The sequence below is a fragment of the Curcuma longa genome, chromosome 3 (genome assembly GCF_044706935.1).
Source record: "Curcuma longa cultivar G26 ecotype Majalengka, Jawa Barat chromosome 3, ITB_CL_G26_1.1, whole genome shotgun sequence".
In the NCBI taxonomy this organism is placed as follows: Eukaryota; Viridiplantae; Streptophyta; class Magnoliopsida; order Zingiberales; family Zingiberaceae; genus Curcuma; species Curcuma longa.
In genome coordinates this window covers 12,455,223-12,476,918 of record NC_133863.1, presented here as the reverse complement: position 1 = coordinate 12,476,918, position 21,696 = coordinate 12,455,223, and the positions used below count along the sequence as shown (strand labels likewise).

At 38.8% G+C, this 21,696-nt stretch overlaps 4 protein-coding genes across 4 annotated transcripts; 2 read left to right on the top strand and 2 right to left on the bottom strand.

Moving 5' to 3' along the window:
- Nucleotides 1–468: 468 nt before the first annotated feature.
- On the bottom strand, nt 469–3,055 carry LOC141825358 (FRIGIDA-like protein 4a). The gene is made up of 3 exons (XM_074712742.1): nt 2,106–3,055; nt 1,436–1,608; nt 469–1,305 (listed from the first exon to the last, which is right to left on the bottom strand). Exons 1-3 carry the CDS (start codon nt 2,971–2,973, stop codon nt 742–744), a joined length of 1,605 nt encoding a protein of 534 aa, XP_074568843.1. The 5' UTR covers nt 2,974–3,055; the 3' UTR covers nt 469–741.
- Nucleotides 3,056–4,277: 1,222 nt separating this feature from the next.
- On the top strand, nt 4,278–10,578 carry LOC141823720 (uncharacterized). Its single transcript, XM_074710977.1, has 11 exons — nt 4,278–4,780; nt 4,853–6,038; nt 6,143–6,275; nt 6,376–6,464; nt 7,351–7,589; nt 8,350–8,436; nt 9,152–9,251; nt 9,714–9,930; nt 10,022–10,041; nt 10,123–10,254; nt 10,486–10,578. The coding sequence occupies exons 1-11, from the start codon at nt 4,278–4,280 to the stop codon at nt 10,576–10,578; spliced, it is 2,799 nt and encodes a 932-aa protein (XP_074567078.1).
- A 2,639-nt stretch (nt 10,579–13,217) lies between these two features.
- Nucleotides 13,218–19,795, top strand: LOC141823275 (glutamate dehydrogenase 1, mitochondrial-like). The gene is made up of 12 exons (XM_074710541.1): nt 13,218–13,403; nt 13,502–13,556; nt 14,485–14,559; nt 14,657–14,786; nt 15,353–15,466; nt 16,698–16,919; nt 17,022–17,096; nt 18,165–18,281; nt 18,652–18,902; nt 19,073–19,148; nt 19,248–19,334; nt 19,509–19,795. The coding sequence occupies exons 4-12, from the start codon at nt 14,679–14,681 to the stop codon at nt 19,692–19,694; spliced, it is 1,236 nt and encodes a 411-aa protein (XP_074566642.1). The 5' UTR covers nt 13,218–13,403; nt 13,502–13,556; nt 14,485–14,559; nt 14,657–14,678; the 3' UTR covers nt 19,695–19,795.
- Nucleotides 19,796–19,918: 123 nt separating this feature from the next.
- Nucleotides 19,919–21,490, bottom strand: LOC141823276 (uncharacterized). The gene is made up of 2 exons (XM_074710542.1): nt 21,278–21,490; nt 19,919–21,190 (listed from the first exon to the last, which is right to left on the bottom strand). Exon 2 carries the CDS (start codon nt 21,054–21,056, stop codon nt 20,169–20,171), a length of 888 nt encoding a protein of 295 aa, XP_074566643.1. The 5' UTR covers nt 21,057–21,190; nt 21,278–21,490; the 3' UTR covers nt 19,919–20,168.
- Nucleotides 21,491–21,696: the final 206 nt, after the last annotated feature.

Below are 21,696 nucleotides of genomic sequence, written 5' to 3'. Positions count from 1 at the left end.
TAGCTCAAAGTGTTCAAATATACTAACATATGTTTTTACATATCATGTCGATTGAATCTTGATGGGCAAACAATATCATGTTCTCGAGATTTTGATGCATCATGTTCAAGTCAAGCTACTGAGAAGTCGTTTATAAGATCCGAATTGTCACTCATAAAAGTTCTTTATAAAAAAGCTAAAGGTGAAAAAAGAACTCCTTTTTTCCCTATCTATTTGTCTGCTTACCATAACCACTGTCTGTGCAACCACTATAAGAGAAAGCAAGACAACCATAGTGATAAGGTAGGGTATCCACAGTAATCAACTAAGACTTGCACCTACACCACCTACACTATGGCAATATGTCAATGGATCAGAACAAAAACCATGTGGGCTATGAACTGTTTCAATGAGTTCTGAAAGCATGTTAGATTCCCCTATAAACTGAAAAGAATACATAAAATAGTTGCAGCATGTGAAAACCTATCCTCCATGTTCAATAGACAGTTTCAGCATTGAATTACAAGGTAGCAAGTGAAGTTGAACAAGTATCACATACATCACTTAAAAGGTAAACATTTCATCCGATTGAATTTACACTGCAGCAGGAGAAAATATAACAGAGCTGATCTAAATAAGAAAATACAAACAAACCATCTAGTACACACATCCTATGTTTTTACTTTTTAGTTAGTTACTGCAAAGTAGACCATGAAGCAAGAGGTTGTAGATTATTAGCACATGGATATAGATAAGTGTATCCTACCTGTAGTAAGCTGGCTGATAGGCTGGTGCCAATACATTGTGGTAGCTCCCCAAGCCACTGTTGTAATTTCCATATGGTGGATAGCTCATTGGTGGAGAGTGATACGATGCAGCAAGTGGAGCAGGGCTGACTTCAGTTGGGTATCCATACGCATCTCTGATAGCTGGTGGACTCCTGCTACTGTAGATCCCATGTCCTGGTGGGCTGTCATAAGGATAAGGAGATGTTGCAGGGCATGTGGAGTGGACCGGAGGTGATCGTAAAAAGGTAGGAGGAGCAGGGAAGGAGGACACATAGGCATTGTTCATCAGTCGGCCTGCCTTGGCAGGAGGCATTGGTCCCCCACTATTGGCACGTGTTCGCTTGTTTGCAGGGCTATTGGGCCGATCGTTGGCAGGACCTCCACTAGACGATGTCTTTTTCTTCTCCACCTTGGCCTTCTCCAAATGCTCAAGTCGCTTCTGAAGGCTCTCCAAGGGAAATTCAGTTTCAAGCTTATGTTCTTGAATGCACTTGATAGCAGCCCGAATAACTGACTGTTCCTTGCGGCTTGTGGCATTCTGCAACGAACAGCATATGTGTGATTTCAACATTCACATACCGATGTATCACAGAACCTAAAATCATTTATTTGATAGCAATATTTTCAATGAGCCGAAGATTAATGAACTCCAGAATGAACTAACATACTGCAGTTTGGCCACTGTTGTTGCCCTCCTGGGCAGTTGAAGTTGCTATCTTTGAGTCTTCAAGGAAGGATTTTAGCAATTGAACTGGATGAAACTTCTCCTGCAAACCAGCCTCTTGTGCAAAGTTTATTGCATCTAGCTGATGTCCACTGCTAATCAATTCCTCAATGATATCTGTATGCAAGAGAAAAGCAACACTCCGTGTCACACGTCTAACAATTCCCATCTAGCCTCATGCACAAAGTTTACACATTATTTCCTAACTCGAGTATTGACAGAACGGTCATAATTTGTACTTCAGCATAATGAAAATTGTGCAAAAGAACATCAATAATACTCACTGCATAAATAATACCAGTTCTACATACAAAGCTACCTGTCTTTCTATCAGACAAAGAAGAAAATAATAATGTAAAATCTCAATTACTTGTAACTCTTCCAATCTGCACAGAAGTTGATGGGCAATGAGAAGCCTCATTTGGCATGAAAAATAAAGCTGGCATTTCAACCACCTAAACGTTTATCATCATAAAATTTCCAACTTGTAGTAAAAAGCATCGAAGTGTTGAAATGGACAGTAGATTTAGCCTTACACTGGTAATACCAGATCTTCCTATATAGGTTAGATCAGAACACAATTGCCAAAAAGGATGAAGAAGAGAAATAGGTACCTTCGATCTTATCCTCGAGCCCTAATGAAATAGCTAGCTTGGGCATTTGCCTTCGCCAAGCAAAAGTTACAACAAGCCTCCGATACAACTCCTTGTCATCCTTCTCTATGATCCCGAAAGTCACCACAAGTTGTAGAAACGTGTGTGCATCTGGTGGCTTCACGCTCTCGATGCCTCCGCGCAGCTCCAGACTCTGTTTCCACTCCTTTGCCATGTTCTGAGCTTGCTCCCTTATGGTTCGAGTCACTAGTGGCCTCGCCGGCCCTAGCTCAGGATCCGCCAGGATCGGCGCCAGCGACTCCAATACTAGCACACATGCCCAACCAAGATCATTAGGCGACTTCACTGGCCTTTTGTCGACAGGGAAGACCCCGGATATCGCGTCAATCACGAATTTGGCCGGATCAATACAGTCCGCGAGGGCCACTGGGAGTTCTGATCGAATCAACTCCACCTCCTTCCTTTTCGCAACTACAAGATCGAAGAACCCAAGGAAATCCACTTTAGTGCAGAACGATCGCAGCTTTGAGGCCATATCAAGCTCGTCTCCCTCTGCTGCAGAAGAGACGACCCGGACCGCCTGCACAGCGTCGAGCTTGGAGAGGGCGATTTCGACTGAGGCATCGATGGTGAGTTCGCGGCGGCGAAGGACGCCGAGGGTCCGCCGGGTGGAGGCGTCGTGCTCCTGGCGCTTGCACAGGAGTGCCTCGGACTTCATCTCCAGCCCGCGCTCAAGGGTGGAGAAGTGGTCGGAGAGCTCCTTCCATAGCTGAGTGCAGCAGGTGATGAGCTCCCGCTGCTTCTCCAGCTCCGAGAAGCTCTCCTGTACGAGGGAAGTAGGGACGGCGGAAGCCGCCTCCGATGCCATCTCGGACCCCAAGGCGTCAACTTTCGCGATCGGTAACCGAAGACGAGAAGAGCGACCTCGGCCCGAAACCTAACCCTAGAAAGGGAAAGCAGGAGAGAGGGGGAGGAGGGCAAAAGAAATGTAGGACGGTCAGAATCAGGCCAATAGAAAATTGGCAGGTGTCAAGTGTGGGGGCGGTGAGCCGTAATGATGCGAGATTACTAATTTAAAGGTTAATAGATAAAAAAAACGGATTTATACTAATTTAGCAACGAAAAAAGAATATTTTTATATTATATATATATATATATTTGCAGATGAAGCATTAAATGTTATTTTGTCCACATATTTATTTCCATATCCATAGTGTTCGCCTTTAATTCGTGGACTTTTTAATTACCTTTTAAACTTCTAATTACCTTGTAACTTCAGTTTACTTTTCAACCCCTATTTATTTTAAAAAGTCATAATAGTTAGTATAATAATAATAATAATAATTAGATATGTTAATCATCACAAAATCCAGATTATTAAGAATTAGTTGGATGGTTGCTTAATTAATTAAACTAATTGTTTTTTATTGGGAGGCAGTCGAGATTAATCGAAGAGATTAATGAGCATTTCTTGTATTCTGGGACCCAGAATAAGATGCAATAGCGTGGCAGGTAAATTACAATGTCAAGACTGAGAAACCAGATTTCGAACCGTTCAGTTATCTGCCAGAAGCAGTGGGTTCGGAAATTCGGGCCCCACAAGTTTGCTGAATCATCAGCCTGGTACATTGTTGGTATGCCAGATCGGGTATTTCACAATCACCTGCAAGTATTTCGTAACTACAATTACGAAAAATTTAAAATCTAATAAATCCACATCGAGGAGTTGGAGGGAAACCAGGAAACAGAACGCCAGAGAGAGAGAGAGAGAGAAGGGCGGAGAGAAAAGTTAAGATCTTGTCACAAATCCCTAATCGATCGCTAGCGAACTCTTCGTCTTCCCGAAGGCCTCTTCATCGTCGATACCGTCTCCACATCCGAATCGCATTACCAGTTCCTCAAACTTTTTGTTGCGGTTCGACAGATTGGTTGGTAATTGATTATTGATTTTTCTCCTTTTGATCGATATGGTGTTTTGTATGTTTGTGTTAAAGTTGATGTTTTGCGTGCAGAATTGTTCCGGAGATTCTCTTTGATCGAGGAGGGAGTGATTGGCCGTTGTTCGGGGTTTTTCGTCGCCAACACGATTGGTCCGCATTGGATTTGGAGTCGGTTCGATCGTGGGCGGAGTAGGGTTTTGCTGTGATGTCTTTTGAGGAGGAGAGCGGAGGCATGAGGAAGAGGAAAGGAAGCAGGGAGGACGACGAGAAGAGGAGGTTGGACGTGAGTGATTGCAATTCGGATGATTGTTTGGCTAAGCATTGGAGAGCGGCTCGGGGTGCGCAGAAAGGAGAGAGGATGCATTGTGGTGACAGTTATAGTGTTGCTTGGGTAGAGAAAAATAGGAATAATGTTTTGAGGGCTCATGTTGCGAAGCCATGTGAAGTCCTGGACTCTGACGAAACGATCGAGTCGGATTTGGAGGGGAAGAGCAGTAGAGAACCAGCTGTTGTTCGAGTTTCTGCAAAGAAAACGAGAAGGGAGAGGATGGGAGAAGTCAACAACATTTTTGCTGTTGATAATAATGCGCATACTGACATTTCTCGACATGAAGGTGGTGTTCTCAGGGTGCAAGGAAAAGGTGGTGTCTTGAGGGTCTTCCTCAATAAGAAAGCGGATGGACTTGAAAATCTCTGTGCCAAAAAATATTATGAGCAAAGATCAAAGACTCTGGGGTTTCCAGTGGTTGCTACTCATGAAATGCTGAATCCAACAACCCTTTCTGCAGACACACGATCACCTGAAAGATCATGCACAGGAGCTACATTGAGAGACACAAACAATGATATAACTTTGGAAAGCAGATCCAGTGAACAAATGAGAGAGTTGGAGATTTCACCGCAAAAAAGAGGAAAAAAGAGAACAAATATGCAAAACGATAAGACTGACACTAAATTAAGGGATTTTTCCAATTCAAAAATTCATAAAAGAGAACTGAAAGATCAGTTAAAAGAAATACTTATAAATGCTGGTTGGAGAATAGATCTAAGGCCAAGGAAAGGCAGCAAATATGTGGATTCCGTTTACATACCTCCTACAGGACGAGGTAGTTATTGGTCAATCACAAAGGCTTATGCTGCGTATCAGGAAGAACTGAATAGAGAAAGCAATTGGAAGAGCGAGGGGCCTGTAAGGCTGTCTAAAGCATTTCTTGGTAGTGACTATAATATACCTATGGATTCCCTAAATGTACTGAAGAGAAATATTGTTAACAAGAGAAAAAGGAAGGAAGTGCTAGAAGAAGCCCAAAGCGGTCAAAAGAAGAAATCAGAGGAAAGGATTGACAATAGGAGGCAACCTAGTGTTACAGAAACTACAGAGATGCTTGATGAAATCACAGGCAGAAAGAACTTAAACAGCTCCCTGAATTTAGACACAAAAACAATAGTTAGTTTCAGAGCTCATAATCACTTCAAAATAGGAAAAAGCAAACATAGAGTATGTGCTCTATTAGCTCGTGGCAGCAATCAGGATGCAGAAACTGAAGATGATGGTTTTGTTCCATATAAATGGAAGAGGACAGTTTTCTCATGGATGATAGATCTTGGAATCCTGTCTATAAATGAAAAAATAAAATACATGAACAAGAGGAGAAATGAAACAAAATTGAAAGGCTGGATAACAAGAGAGGGCATTAGGTGCAGCTGTTGTACTAAAATTGTCACTACATCTAAGTTTGAGCTTCATGCTGGGAGCAAACTTCTTCAGCCATCACTATCTATATATTTGGAAGATAGAGGAGTTTCCCTCTTGCAGTGTCAATTGGAAGCATGGAAAAAACATGAACAGTCAGGCCATCAAGGATTTTACAGTGTTGATTTAAGTAGTGATCAACCCAACGATGATACTTGTGGTATGTGTGGCGGTGGTGGCAATTTGATCTGTTGTAATGATTGTCCTTCAACATCCCATGTCAGTTGTTTGGGCTTGGAGGTGGGTTAAATAAAATAAGCTTTCAATATTTGAACTGGTTGTGGTAGCCATGTAGGTGGTGCAACATGCCTGTTTGGCTCAATTTTCTAGTGTGTTTTTTGTAGGTGCTTCCTCATGGAGTGTGGCACTGTACAAACTGCTGCTGCAGATACTGTGGTGAAATTTCTGTGGGTGCTACTCAAAAAACCAATGGAATTGATTCTTCGTTACTCTCATGCAACCAGTGTGAGGCAAAATGTATGGAATAAGTAAACTCTATATTTTGTTCCCTACATTTTAACTTTAGTAATGTTCAATGAGTGAGGAAACTTATTGCATGGTGCCTTGAATTTTGCAGATCATCAGGATTGTGTTGCTCAATTTGAATCAATTTCTCCCAATTCGTTGAACCTGAGCAGTGCTTTTTGTACCCAAAGTTGCAAAGAGGTATAAAATGGTGGTTTTTGTCCATCTTTTCTATATTGAGCCTTGATAATTTTACATTGTTTGAATTTTTTTATGGTCATTGTTGCAATAGCTCAAATCTTCAAGATGGGCATTCTATGTAAAATTGCAACAGAATGATATATATTTGCTTATGAACAATAATGTAATCTTAACAAATATTTGTTTCCACAGACCTGATTATTCATCCATTGGGGGATATTCTATTTGATGTCAAACTTAGTTTTCTTTTTTCAAGCAAATCAGTGCTGTGTTAGAGAAGGATATGGTAGATCAACCTATTGTATCATTATATAAAGATCTTTTAGATCAACCTTCTATATAATTACATTACCATATAGTATAAAATATGACAATTTCTTTATGTAGTATTGCTCAGTTGCAATATAGGTATTAGTGCTTCAAAAAAAACAAAACAATCTGGAGGGCTAAGAGCAAATAGGCCTGACCTTGCAATTTTATGTCTGCATAAATCATTCTTCTTTTGTCCTATTTAATCTTGACAATTTCATGACAATCAAGAAGGGGTTGATACTAGCTTCTATCTCAACAATTAACCAGCTTATGGGTAATGATTTAGTTCCCATGCTTGCTTTTGCATGCTGAACTGAAGGCATATGAGATTTTGCTAGGATTTTATATTTTACCAATGCAATGTAAATTTATGCAGTGGTGATTGATTTATGCAAAGTTGCATCTGCCTAACACAGAATCATTATATTTTACATAACACTTGTTGGAATGTATGACCAAGCAGATTATTTTTGAGAAGTTACAAACTTAATCCCCCATTCTTATTCTATCAAGATTTTAGTTCTATACTCTAGCTGTTCTAATAATCATCCAGCACTGCCTTTTCTAACTGCAGGTTTTTGAAGGATTGCAGAAGATTCTTGGGACCAAGAATGATTTGGGAGCAGGATTTTCATGGAGCATTATTAGGCGATTTGATGAGGATGCTTCTACGTATAAGTTGGAGTTGCATCAAATGGCAGAATGCAACTTGAAGATTGCTGTTGCTCTAGCCATTATGGATGAGTGCTTTCTGCCAATTGTTGACCAGAGAAGTGGTTTTAACGTCATTCATAATGTTGTCTATAATTGCGGGTAAGCATTTCTCACACCTTTTCTTAGAACAAAATCTGACTTCATCTAGAAGTGGCTCTCTAAGTAATTTAATGTTTGATACATCTCATTTGACACCTCTTTCCTTTCAGTGGAAATTGTGAATGGAAAATAAGCATTCTCATTAAGACTTTCTGTAGATTATTGATGAGCGATCATATTTGCATCTTACCACTTAATGTGTTTGATAAATTTGTATATATGTCATCGTCATCACCAAACTATATTTTTGCCCCCACATGGATCTCATTCCTTAACCGACTTTAGTGCAAGGTTGTGTAATATCTCATTCCTTAACATGTATGATAAATCTATATGTATGTGTTGCAGATATTTCAGCTTATTGTTTTTAAATTTTTTTTCCATACATGCACTAATTAGACAGGATGATTAATGAGCACTAAACGAGCTTGTTGAATCAGTTCAAGAACTGTACTGTTCATGGACTTTCTTCAAGCATACTGACAAGTGACAAGTCAAATTTACTTCTCACGGAGCTTAGAATATCTTCCATCTCTTTTTCTCTAATATAATTTTATGCTGGAGGAATATGAATGAACTTTTATTGTGTTTGTTCATGAAGATTTGCGTCATTTATTCCCCTAGATATTGCTCTGTTTATGTTATGATTACTAATTAGCTGATAGATTTCTAGAACTACGAAGTATATTGTTGATGCTTATATCCTGCAATAGCTATCTATTCACAATCTTGTTTCTTCTATGTTTTGTTGCTTTTGTAGATCAAATTTTAATCGTCTGAACTATAAGAGTTTCTGCACAATAATTTTGGAGCGTGGCGATGAAATGATCGCTGTGGCCTCTATCAGGTACTTATCTTGCCTGTCTGCTAAATGTAAGCTATCTTGATGACTAGTTAACTCGGGAATTGATCATCTTGTGTGCAGAAGCTATTGCCTCAAATGTACTTGTTGTTGATAGATTGTTCTTCATAAGTAGATGATTGATTATTGTAAATCATGTTATATTTCTGAATTGTTTATGGGAAATATGAACAGTAATTCTTAGTGAGAGTTAGGTGGTTCGTTGTGTATACATCTTGGCACGCCTAAACTTTAAAAGGTTTTCAGTCAGGTTTTATGTAGGTTTCTGTGGAAATGTAGGTATAGGTGCATGTTGGTCCAAGGTGATGTGCATAGATAAAAAGGTTGGGGGTTCAAACTAGGAACCTCAGTTTGTGCATGCACAGATGTGGAATGGATTGGTTCTTTAGGTATTTTTTCATATTTGATCCATGGTATGTTCACTGAAGATTATAATTCTTTTTTGCCTGATAGTTACAACATGCCTTCCATACAGCTAGAGATAATGCTTGATGTTGTTGCTAAGTCCCACTTAACCTACGTTTATAATTTGAAAGATTGATCACTATCTTTAATCCATCACTCAATGCAGGTCTATTTTAGCATGTAATATCCATGTGCTTTCTTTCTTTTTTCTTTTTTTTAGGTGAAAAGAGAGCAGAAATCACTTACCCTATTACATTTGATTCTGATTTTCTTTTGCTTTTGTCTTGTCTGATAGGATCCATGGAACCAGGCTGGCAGAAATGCCTTTTATTGGGACAAGAAACATGTATAGACGCCAAGGCATGTGCCGCCGGCTTCTTAGTGGAATTGAGTCAGTATGTTAGTTTGCCTTTTTATTCTATTCACTGTTCGTTTATTCACCAAATTCAAGTATTTGGTAGCGTATGTTTAGAGTGCATATTTTTCTGAAAAATACAAAGCTCAAAAGATTCAAACTAGAATTTCCAACATTGATGCAACACAAGTTTCATCCCATCTTTCATCTTTGTCCTAAAATCTGTTTGAAAGAGTAGAGGTAATGACTATTTGCAATCTAAGTGGCATCTAGAGTTAGGCTGCCATGATGTTTCAAGCTTCTGCAAATCTTAATTATGCTTGCAGAAATTTAAACATCTGCCAACTTTGCCAGTTTAATTTTTTCCCCCTTTCTGGACTTTGGTGACCTACCTGATGCTGCCCATGGTGTTACTCTCTATATTTATTTAGGCTTCTTTCTTCCTAGCAGCTTTATGCTTCTGTTCTTTGTTTCTTTGATTTGAATTTGATCTCATTCTCAGGTTCTCTGTTCACTCAATGTTGAAAAGCTGGTTATATCGAGCATGCCCGAGCTAAAGGATGCATGGACTAATGTATTTGGCTTCAAGCCTCTTGATGATGGTTCCCAAGAAAAAGCAGTTAGGTCTGCAAATATATTGGTTTTTCCTGGTACATATTTATTCGAGAAGACACTGCCAAAGATGCTTTCTCCTGAAAAATCTACACCGGTTCCTGGAGGTGGGTGGATTGCATGTCTAAATTGAATAGCAAAACTCATTATTAGTATTTTTGATTGTTCCATTAATTTCACTTCTGATGATATATACAGGTGTAACAGTCGAAAATGACGTTGAGCAATAGACAAAAATAACTTCACTTCTGGGTCTGCTACTGGCCTACTGCTGAGCCAACCTCCATGTCTCTTCTCAGATTGCTTTGTATTGTGCAAATGCGCCTCCAGCTGAACCTACATTCCAAGCAGAGACTTTGACCGTGCAAAAACTTGGCTTGATTCGTGAGATATCCACGGCTGCTAATCATAAAGGAAAGAGATTAATTCTGGTACCATGAATAACCTGCCATAGTGTGATGTTTTGATGAAAATTTATGCAATTACTCTCGACTCTGCCTTTCAAGAGTCAGGAGTTTTGTTACTTATAAGCTGGAGAAGAAGGTTTATTGGCAACTCCCGCATTTGAGTATAGGCTTCAATGCACAAGAAAAATACTTCTCCAAGTTTGGCCAAAGAACAATGGTCATTTTAAATCTGCTGAATCTCCTCATGCAATTCAGGTTCTAAAGGATCAAGTTCCTATCTCTATGACAAATACTAAAGCTCTCTTTTCTTTGGAAGGATATAAGTTTTATCTGCTGAATGTGCCCTGAGGGTTAAGATTATTGAAGGTCCTCAAAATGTGTTTTCATCTGTTCCATAATCTTTGGCTCTGATGAACATTTGGAAGGTCATGTGTCTGCTGAGATCCAACTCAAATCGCACACTAACGTATGTCAACTTTTTACAATAAGTTCCATCTTTACTCATTTGGAACTTTCATGGCCTGCTATCTTAGTTGCCAAAATCAGCAACAGAGTTCATATGGAAGCTATGCGACTCATTCTTTGACCACATTTTTCCGTTGCTATCAATCTATGAATTTTGATTTGAATCTCTTTTGTAAGATAGTGTTGAGATAGTCAATAACTTTGTGAAGATTGCCAATTAATTTTATCATCTTGTATAGTAGCTTGGGTAGAAGATTGTATAGATGTCAATTGATTTTACAGGATTGTTTAGAAGATTGTATGGCTATATATCAATTTTTAAAGCTTGTATAGCCTCATTTTAAAGATTGTTGCTGTCAATCTGTACTACATTCTCTGAGGAAGTTGATTACTCATCAAAGACAGGAGATTGTGAATAGAAGGATTCTTGCAGTTTTTTCAACAGGTACTGATGGGGAAAAGATTCCTAGTTTTTTTTTTTTTTCACTGGATGAACAATCAGATGACTTTGCAGCTTCATCATCCATTGCCACACGCAATCAAGGAGACTGAACTGAATGAATGCCATGAACACATGCAGTAGCAATGCACAAGAGTCAGACTTGGATTCTGATGATCCTCGAATCTCCGGTTTGAGTTCTCGCAGCCGCGAAGGAAGCACCAACAAAGAAGAACAAGATGCAGAGATCAACCTCAAAACGTCCAATGAAATCTAGGATTGGTGAGTCATCAGCAACTATGAATTGGGTTCCTGAAATGAGAAGCTTGCAGGCCACAAGTGCTCGGTGATGCTCATGGGCACAGAGCATAAAGCAGGGCAAGGTGAGGAGTGGTGGAATTCATTGTCCTCTTGTTCTTAAAAAGAAGAAGAATGTTGATGGAATAGAATTCATGCTCTGCTTCCCACATCAACTTCAATCTTGTGACTCAATCTTAATTTTGTTCCTTTTATTTTTTTTTGTGTAAAAACTCATAAATATTATTTTGAGGAAGAGGAGTGTCATTGTCTGTTTCATCATCAGACAGTAACCATTCTTGATTCTTCTTGCAAGTGCCAAACACAAGTGTGTTGTCATCAGATGCCTCGGAGTTGAATTCGAGTCATTGAACTGTCACACTTTTCTAGGGATGGCAACGGGTTCGGGGTTCTCGGGGAAGCCTTCTCCATCCCCGTCCCCGAAACCCAAACTCATATACCATCCCCGTCCCCATCTCCGTCGGGTATCATAATTTAAATACCATCCCCGTCCTCGTCGGATTTCGGGTATCCAGCGGGTTTCGGAGATCCCCGCGGGTTTCGGGGATGGCTTTTCCCACGGGTATTTCCATGGGTATCCCCATACACATCCCCATCCCCGTCTTATTTTTTTAAATATTAATTTAAATAAATAAATATATATTATAAAATCCTTACAAAATAACATTATAAATCAAACATTAAACTCCAAAACAAAATATTATCTCTAAAACAACATCCAACTAATGCATAATCCGACGGAGGCCCGATAAGTTCGAGGGACGGGATCGGGTTCGGGGATGGGGACGGGGAATATTTGGAATACCATCCCCGACCCATCTCCGCTTTCCGAGATTCGGGGATTCCCCATCTCCATCCCCGTTTTCTCGGATTTGGGGATTCCCCGGTCAAAATGGGTTTGGGGAACGGTTTTCCCATCGGGTCCGGGTCTAATTGCCATCCCTACACTTTTCCTTGCTGCTTCATCTGCTTCCCCCTCGCATTCGCCGGGCTTATCACTTCTAGAATTAATCAAATTTAAAATTTTAAATATTTAAATTATTAAAAATTTATATAATTAATTAAGAATATATTTTATATATAAAAACTTAAAATAACATCTAAATATATATTTTATTTAAAAAAATATTTTTAAAATGAAAAGCTTACAAGTTAGTTTAAGCGATAATTAAATTTAATTTCAGATAATTTTAAAAATTAAATATTAACTTTAGCACTCCATTAAATTGAGTCGTGTTCCACGTTGTCTAAACGCTTAGCTTGCATTAATATGATATATACTTTAGATAAAAAAATATATGTATAAAAACAACGCTAGAATAATTTATAAACACAATATTTTATGAAATTAATTAAATAATCTACTTATAAATCAAGTAAATAAATCATAGCTTTTTTAAAAAAATATATCAATTATTATCACTATTGCTTACTAAATATAGTGGACGCCAATTAAAATAGTTATTCAACTATTATTTAAGTTTACCAATTAAATTGAGTAAATGCTTAGTTGATGCGAATAAAGAGCTTGATTATAACTTTTAGATAAATATAGATTTCGTTAAAAAAAATTATGGGAAAAATCAAGAAAAAAGAATTTCCTTATTTTGATCGATCAAATATGTTTATCAATCGCTGCTGATCGATTCCTGCAAACGGAAACCCTAATCGTTACTTTCGTTGCCTAAAAAAATGGCGAGCAGCGGAGTGGGAAGCGGAGGTGGAATCCACGAACCCGCACGCCTCTTTCACTGCGCGATGGCTCGGCCCAATGGGATTCCTCTTCCTCCATAAAAAGGTCTATTAATGGAAGCTGATTCCACCGCAAGCTCAGTAGGCCCAGGGGGAATCCCCTTCCCGATTTGAACGCGTTATCTCGCCTTTGCCCGAGTCCTTTTATACCCCTGCTGCTTCCCGGAAGCTCAAGCCTTGCTGCTCTGCCACAGCTCCGGTTGGTGCTCTGTCCGCCTTCTTATTTCCTTCGTTCTTGCTTTGTTTTCAACCTTAAGCAGCGGAAAAAAAAAATCTGATCTTCTGTGGGTTTTTAAGGTGCGTCTGGTTCGGCCGCCGCACTCGGAGCTTGTGGGATCAATTTATCTTCGAGGTATGATCGGATGGGTTTTAGTATCCCTTCCGCGAAAAGAATTCTTTTTTTAATTATTTTAATTTATTATTGATTTTTATTAATCTGGTAAGTGTGGTAGATGCTGATGTGCCTCGGACTTAAACATGTTTGATCAGTGACGGTTTTGAATGATTAGAAAGGGTAATGATGCAAACCAAGTGGTCAAAGGAAATTCTTGAAATGACCGCGGGTTCCTGCTTTTTGTTCGTATCCATAGCTTTTTTTAGGCATTTCACGTAACAGTCCTGTGAAACTCTCAATAAATAAAATTGCACTGACTTATTACCTGGTGAATCACATGTTTGTCGCGTCAAAAGTTTAAATGCTGAAAATTATGAATTGGGTTTTATGGTAACTGCACAGTAGATATGGATACTTCTATCTTAGCTAGTTTTGGACAACCCAATGCCAGCGGACCCGTTTCAAGAATTTTATTAAAGAACTGCTATTATTGCGTTTGAGGATGTTGGTTTCTTTCCATAGTAGTAGTGTTGTCACTGCTTTGATATGGTATGCACCAAGTAGTTAATTTTAAATTTTATTTAAAATTATTTAAAGTTATTCAAGTTAAATTTTAAATTTTAATTTTAAAATTAAAATAGTAATTTTTATTTAACATTATTTGATATCCAAATCATTAATTTTTATAATTTACTAAAATTATTTAATTTTTATATTTAGTAAAAGTGGAGTCCTGTTTGGTTTTATTGGGAGAATTTGGATTTTATTAAAAATGTATGTTAAGGATGAGTTGTGCTATTGAACTATACTACCGCATTTGGCTTGTTAGAGTTAGATGTACATCTCCAATGCATGTGCAATCTCTGGCATTTCTGTTACTTCTCTGCTCATAAATGCCCTGAGTGCATAAGCATCTTTGGTGATAGGCCCCGACACCTATTTGCAGGTCTGTGTTTGGTTCCAGGGAAGTGGATACTGTGAGTGGGAATTTCCAGCAGCTGTTATACTTGTAGAGCTTCTGGTGAGGATCTAGACATTGTTTCTGAGGAAGGATATGTTATATCTCCTGCTCGTCCGCTATTTATTTCACATATTCATTTTTGTTTTTGTGTTTGTAGTGGCAGATTTTGGAGAAGAAAAATGAATGCACTAGTTGCAACTAGCAGAAATTTTAAACAAGCTGCTAAGCTGCTGGGGCTGGACCCTAAACTTGAAAAAAGTTTGCTAATTCCATTCAGAGAGATCAAGGTAAGCAACTAAGCATCTTAGAACATTTCTTTCCCTCCTTTGAACAATTCTCTTTATTCTCTTTTTACTCTCACTTCTTCTTGTTCCCAGATGGTATTGCTTATGATTTTTGTACTAAATTAACACTTCCTCAACGTTTCCTTCTTTGAGTTGGAACAATTTTGGGATTGACTGCATCTTTGGACTTTTGTTTTTTCTATTTCTTTGACATAGTTGAGGCTGTTCTCATGTGCAATCATTCGTACACTGGTGAAAGTGAAAACTATGTTTACTTTGATTCTTGTGGGTGGATAAATTTTTTGGTGATGTCAAAGTGCCAATATCAGCATGATGCTTATCTTTTTGATGTGAAAAGGATTGTTAAAATGGTTAATTCAATGTGATCTTATAAAACACTGATTGAAGATAATTTTGCATCTCAGTAACATGCAAACAGCTTTTGGATTTTAAGTTGATCTTGAATAAGGATGGTCCATTGTTGATCATCAACAATTAAATTAACAGTGAACTGTCATTATGTTGAAATTTTGTATTACTCTCTTGACAACATACATATTGTTCTGCAGGTTGAATGTACAATTCCAAAAGATGATGGTACCTTAGCATCCTTTGTGGGATTTAGGGTGCAGCATGATAATGCCAGAGGTCCTATGAAGGGAGGAATCAGATTCCATCATGAGGTGGGTGCGCATATTTGATTACATTATAGTTCTCTCTCTCTCTCTCTCTCTCGTTTTTTGCAAAATAGTTTGCTCTCAGTTGTATGCCACATCTGGTACTTCTTTTAGTGTAGGTGACTATGCTTCTACTATGCATAACATCTGGTATACTTAACAAGGTTCTAAATAAGGAACTTCCTGTTAATATAAGCCTCCAACTTTAATTTGAATCAACAAAAACTCAAGATATCTAGTTCTTTTGGAACCCTTTATTTCAAAAGCAGAAGGTTGTCAAATAGTGTTTCTATCAAATGAATTGCATCCAAGATGTTTTTTTACTTTTTATTTTATTTTTAATTGTGGCTTGCTAAAAAAAGCCATTTACTACTTGCTATATACTAATCTATTGATCTTCTTATAAGACTTAGAAAATCTCTTTAGTCTCATGGACATGCTTTAACAAACTCTGTTGCATTGTCATGATGGGAAACCTGTTTTCTTGTCGCTTGTGGTCTGTATAATGTTGGGTATTTATCATAATTTCTCCTTTTTGCTTGGAAAGTTACATTATTTTGGCAGCTTGAGATAAGTTTTCAGGGGGCCATTGTTACATGTTATGATTATTATGGTATGGAAGCAAGTGACAACAGAATACTCTTTGAGCTTATATCTGAATTTTCTACCTCTTTGGCCTAATAAAGGAGAAATGTAATTTTTATATGGAAAAAAAAAATTAAATGCTAACATACTTTCTATTTTGTTTCATATGCTGAAAAGGAAATACATGCTTGGAGTAATTGTATCACTCTTGAAATTACAACTATAGCAGTTTAAAAAGACATCTGATTTAATCTTCTTTTCTATTGGCAAAGAAACAGTTGGACCATGTTTTTTTTTAAAACATTTTTTGAACCATATTGAAGATATCTAGCCATCATCATCGAGCTGTGTTTGATCTGACTATTTGGGATTGGTTAGGTGGATCTTATCTTTCCACTGAACTATATGCTGCAAAATTATACACTATAATATTCAAATAAGTTTTCTGCTCATCCTTACACCTTCACTCTATGAAATTCGTTTGGTCACCTTTGGATGTGATCATACCCATCTCAACCTTTTCTTTTGTTTTAGTTCTATACCATATTTGTCTGACAATGATCCATGGCATCCCAGTTCCTATTTTAAGTTTGTACTATTACAGAGAAACAAAAGTTGAGTTCTTTTGAAACAAAAAATTTATTTACTTTAGGTTGACCCAGACGAAGTGAATGCCTTGGCACAATTAATGACCTGGAAAACAGCCGTGGCAAACATTCCATATGGAGGTGCTAAAGGTGGAATAGGATGTAGTCCAGGAGAACTTAGTATCACTGAACTTGAGCGACTTACTAGAGTTTTCACACAGAAGATACATGATCTAATTGGCATTCACACTGATGTGCCAGCACCTGATATGGGAACCAACCCACAGGTTTGTTTTCTTTACTCTGATTTTTTTCCCGATGTTTATTGAGTGTATTAACTTGTTTTTCTCATGTTGATGGATCTAACTCTTTTCCTGCAAATGACATAGACAATGGCTTGGATACTAGATGAGTACTCAAAATTTCATGGTTACTCACCTGCTGTTGTGACTGGAAAACCTGTTGTAAGTGCACCAGGATTGGAACTTCTGCATTATTACTTAAAGCTTAATTTTATATACTTCCAATATTATCTAGATAATTCATAATTCAAGCATTTCTATTATCTGACATATTTTGAATTTTTATTGTTGAATTCAGGTTTGTTTAATGTAGGTCTTCTTATTGCCAAACCAATCTGACAACCAGTTTAATTGATATTGGTTAACAATGATCCAACTTGATTCTTTAGAGAATAATATAGTGACATCATTCTCACAAGAAACTCAATCAAGATTCCACTGTGGTCATGCAACATGAGTCATGCCTGAGGCTCAGTTCAAAACATCATTAGAATTTTCAGGTTGGTTGGTTTTTGAACTGAACCATTAACAGATTAGTTTGTCAAAAAATGTGTATAATACTGCATTAGGATGGAGATATGATTAAAAAAAACTTTCAGTTTCAGAACTGGTTAATCCTACCAAATGATGTGGCACATAGTGGTACTTGTGAGTGAGAGTGATGATCACATAATAGATGGACACTAATTCATGAACCATACAATGTCTCAGAATTTGTTTGTAGTTAAGCCTTTTATCTCACCGGATAAATTTGTATACTGATCAGCCATGACGATGTATCTCTGGGACCACAAATCTGAGATTTAGTCCCACTTGTAGACATTTTTTCCAGGTAAAACCTTTCCCATGACTTTAGGGGAAGTTAGACATATGGTTAGCAACACATTTATGAAATTTAATGTTCTCTAAAGAAGTTATTGATAGCACAGTAGTTAAATGCAAGACATCTAACTAATCTCGATATTCTAACTCCTGTCTGTTTTTGTTTATCTTTGTCACACTTCTGAGCATCTTTTACCACGAACGCTTGGTGAAATTTTCTCCATTAAGATAGCAGGGTTACTGGTGTCCTTTCTATCTGTTTTACATCAAAAATAATACTCCTTAGTAAAGGAAATAAAGGAGAATTTTAAAATCAATTTCTAGATTTTATCCTTTATTGAGAGCAGCAAACTATGTTAACTACTCCACATTCAATCCCTTCCCTGCTGAATGTTTTTCTTTTTCAAGGATCTTGGTGGATCTCTTGGTAGAGATGCAGCTACAGGAAGGGGTGTCCTGTTTGCAACAGAAGCTCTACTTGCTGATCATGGAAGGAGCATTAAAGATCACCGCTTTGTGATACAGGTGAAGCCATTTAGTTTTTGGTTACGTATTGCAATTGACCAATTTCATGTGTTAAGAAAAATATATCCACAACTAGATGGAAAAAATTCTTTTCTGCAAAAACAAAACAATGTAGCTTGGTCCAGAACGAGAATCTCAAAATTATAATGTATCAGTTGAGATGGAAGGGTATTCAACTACATTCAAGAACTTCTTTTAATCATTTTTTTTCCAACGTCTAGTTATATTGCATCATTACCTTTAGTTCGATAAGATGAAAAAACAGAAATCATTATGGTCAAAAACCAGTGAAACACAATGAGGTTGTTATTTGTTTTACTAGTTAATTTTTCATCAAAGATCATAATATCATGTCCTTTTCAACATTCAGGGTTTCGGCAATGTTGGTTCTTGGGCTGCTCAACTCATCAGCAAAGCAGGTGGTAAAGTGGTTGCTGTCAGCGATGTGTCAGGAGCTATCAAGAACCCTAAAGGCCTTGACATTGAGAAACTACTGAAACACTCTGCGGAGAATCATGGAATCAGAGGCTTCAACGGTGGAGAATCAATTAATCCAGGTTCCCTGCTAACAGAAGACTGTGATGTTCTTATTCCAGCAGCACTTGGAGGCGTTATAAACAGGTTATCTCAACCATTAATCTTAGTTTTCTTTCCAAAACATGAGTCTTATAAAATTTTATGGTCCACTCCTAGTTTCGCTTTAAAAAGTACAACAAATCACTGAATTGAAGAAGCAAAATACAATATTTGATTTTTTTTCTCTTACAAATTGATCCAATGCCATTTGAAAGGGAAAATGCCAATGACATAAGAGCCAAATTCATCATCGAGGCAGCAAATCATCCAACTGATCCTGAGGCTGATGAGGTTATACTAAAGTCTTATAAAATTATTATCGATTTTTACTGTACGATGTGATCACTCTAAGGCTCGTTTTATCTTATAATTTCTCCCTCTTTTTTTCAGATCTTGTCTAAGAAAGGCGTCGTCATTCTTCCTGACATATATGCAAACTCTGGTGGTGTCACTGTGAGCTACTTTGAGTGGGTTCAGGTTAGTGCTTAATGCTTGCAACTCGAGTGAGTTAGATATTTCATGAACTTGGTACCAAATTTGGTTAAAGATCAATGCAAATTCTAACAACAATGCAGTATCTGAATTATGATCCTTGCAGTTTTCTGTTTCCTTAATAAATAAATCCTCTTTTTTTTCCCCCTTTGATATCAGAACATCCAAGGATTCATGTGGGATGAGGACAAGGTGAACGCCGAGCTGAAAACCTACATGACCAGAAGCTTCAAAGACATGAAGGAGATGTGCCGGACGCACGAGTGTGATCTTCGCATGGGTGCTTTTACTCTTGGAGTCAACCGAGTTGCCCGTGCAACCATTCTCCGCGGATGGGAAGCTTGATAGTTAGAACTGTTTTTTTCCTTTGGCTGCAAAACAATAACTCCCTCCCTACCAGTAACTTCTTGAATTGAGATACGAGTTTGAATTTGATGTTCCCTTAATGATTTGTCTTTAGAAAGCTAGCTTTTGCTGGCTTCTTTAAGTAGAACATCCAAGGAATTATATTTTTTATGAAGAACACATTTTGAAGAAATTAGTATCAGGCGGCAAAAGAACCAGTGAATCTTGCTACTTTGTATTCAAGTGCTTTTGTTTTGGTTGTTTGCATGAATGTCGTATAGAGAGCCATACAACAGAACAGGTTTTAGTTGTAAAGAAATTACAATCACTAAATCTGCTCCCAGGATGGCATGATCTTGCAAAAGAGAAGAAACATGCTGAGGAAAAATAGAGCAAAGGAAGAAAATAGAGCACTTACTAAATGGTGTTAGAACTCAATGAAAGCGCAAAGGAAGAAAATCCTCTTGCCTCCACCTAAGCATTCTTCCAAGCATATACAATCAACGAGAAGCGCACGCCATGAAGTTGAGACTGCCTGAAGCCCGGCGACGAAGACCACGGCGACAACTTCTCGGCCGATAGGCAAGTTTCAAAGATGAAGATGGCGTTCCCATTTGGAGCAGCACCAAAAAGCCAATTGTGAACGTCCCAGAACACCTCGATGGGCAGGCCATCGACCAGAATTGTTTGATTTCCGCGGAACTTCCACACGAGTCGCTTGACCCGCATCACCCTCTTCTTATCGACATGGATGTCGAGGCAGGGATCCTTGATCCCGACCGTGTCACACTCGATAACGACATCGTGAGCCTGCCCATTGTCGCAGAACTGAGCCTTGATAGAGTAGAGCTTCTTCCCCCATATGTGTTCCTTCTTGGACACAAAGACTGCCTTGGAATTCGCAGGGCATGTGGAAGTCTTGCGAAAGGCGTCCTTAGGCGAATCGCCGAGCAGGAGGACCATCTCGTTGTCGAAGATGACTGCGAGATAGTAACTACCCAGTGGCTCCGGCGATGTTCCAAACTTGGCAGAAGAAAAATCCCAGAAAAAGTCCACCTTGACGCCCTCCGCTTCTGAGCTCTTAGAACCTCTCCTCTTGGAGAAAAGCCACGGCTTGATGTCCACCTTGCAGAGGCAATGGCCGTCAGAATCATCAATCCCGACGCTTAATCCTTGGCCCATCAGGCTCTTGCTCCACGTAACGCCGATTACGCAAGGGCGGCGGCCACGGAGCTGAGCGTGGTACAGGCAAACCACCACATTCTGGGCTGACTCGGCGGCGGCGGCGGCGGCGGCGCTGCCGGAGGATGAATCGAACACCTGAACTCCGCTCTCGCCTAAACAAGAAGCGAAGTCCCTCATCCCTACCCCTAGAAACCAAAACCGAAGGGGGAGCTCAACGAATCCAGCTTACAGACAGCGAGCACTTATCACAAACACTCGCTGTGCACGTCATCGTCACGAAAGAGACCGCCGGCGAGGAGATTCACTTGCCGCTTTGAGTGAAAGAACAAAAGCAAAATCAAATTTTTCGCATGGAAAACCAGAAAGCGCAAAGTTGCCGTCTCAAAAAATAAAGGTACCTTTCCCAACTGACTCCACCCTCGCCTTCGAATATCGATCAAAGCCCTAAACTCCGGGAGCAAAATGGGACAAGAAGCCAAGAAGACGAGTCAAAAAGCAGGCCGCGGCGCGCGGCGTCAGACGTTGCAGAAGCAGAAAGCAGGCAGTGGGAGAGAACGACAACAGGCCACCGCACTCCCGAGATCAGCGCTGCTGCCACTGGCGACCATAACGAGGAGGAGGAGCAGGAGCAGCAGCAGCAGCAGACGACAAAAGCCTTCTTTAGGCTGGCGCTCTTCGTCTTCGGCAGTTTTGTGGAAGTATCGGCTTTCCCGTGACGAATAAATCTCTCTTTTTTTTCTGAATTAATATTATTAAAAAAATTAAAATGATAATTTTAACTAAATTATTTTCATAAAAAATATAGATATTTCAATTA

Bases quoted from the DNA above. Each gene is read 5' to 3' on its own strand.
- LOC141825358 (XM_074712742.1), bottom strand. From the start codon at position 2,973: ATGGCATCGGAGGCGGCTTCCGCCGTCCCTACTTCCCTCGTACAGGAG. The intron at 1,609-2,105 runs GTACCTATTTCT...TCTTGCATACAG, and splicing joins GCTCGAGGATAAGATCGAAG to ATATCATTGAGGAATTGATT. The intron at 1,306-1,435 runs GTATGTTAGTTC...TGTTCGTTGCAG, and splicing joins ACAACAGTGGCCAAACTGCA to AATGCCACAAGCCGCAAGGA.
- LOC141823720 (XM_074710977.1), top strand. From the start codon at position 4,278: ATGAGGAAGAGGAAAGGAAGCAGGGAGGACGACGAGAAGAGGAGGTTG. The intron at 9,931-10,021 runs GTGGGTGGATTG...TGATATATACAG, and splicing joins ATCTACACCGGTTCCTGGAG to GTGTAACAGTCGAAAATGAC. The intron at 10,042-10,122 runs GTTGAGCAATAG...GTCTCTTCTCAG, and splicing joins GTGTAACAGTCGAAAATGAC to ATTGCTTTGTATTGTGCAAA.
- LOC141823275 (XM_074710541.1), top strand. From the start codon at position 14,679: ATGAATGCACTAGTTGCAACTAGCAGAAATTTTAAACAAGCTGCTAAG. The intron at 15,467-16,697 runs GTGGGTGCGCAT...TATTTACTTTAG, and splicing joins GAATCAGATTCCATCATGAG to GTTGACCCAGACGAAGTGAA. The intron at 19,149-19,247 runs GTTATACTAAAG...TCTTTTTTTCAG, and splicing joins CTGATCCTGAGGCTGATGAG to ATCTTGTCTAAGAAAGGCGT.
- LOC141823276 (XM_074710542.1), bottom strand. From the start codon at position 21,056: ATGAGGGACTTCGCTTCTTGTTTAGGCGAGAGCGGAGTTCAGGTGTTC.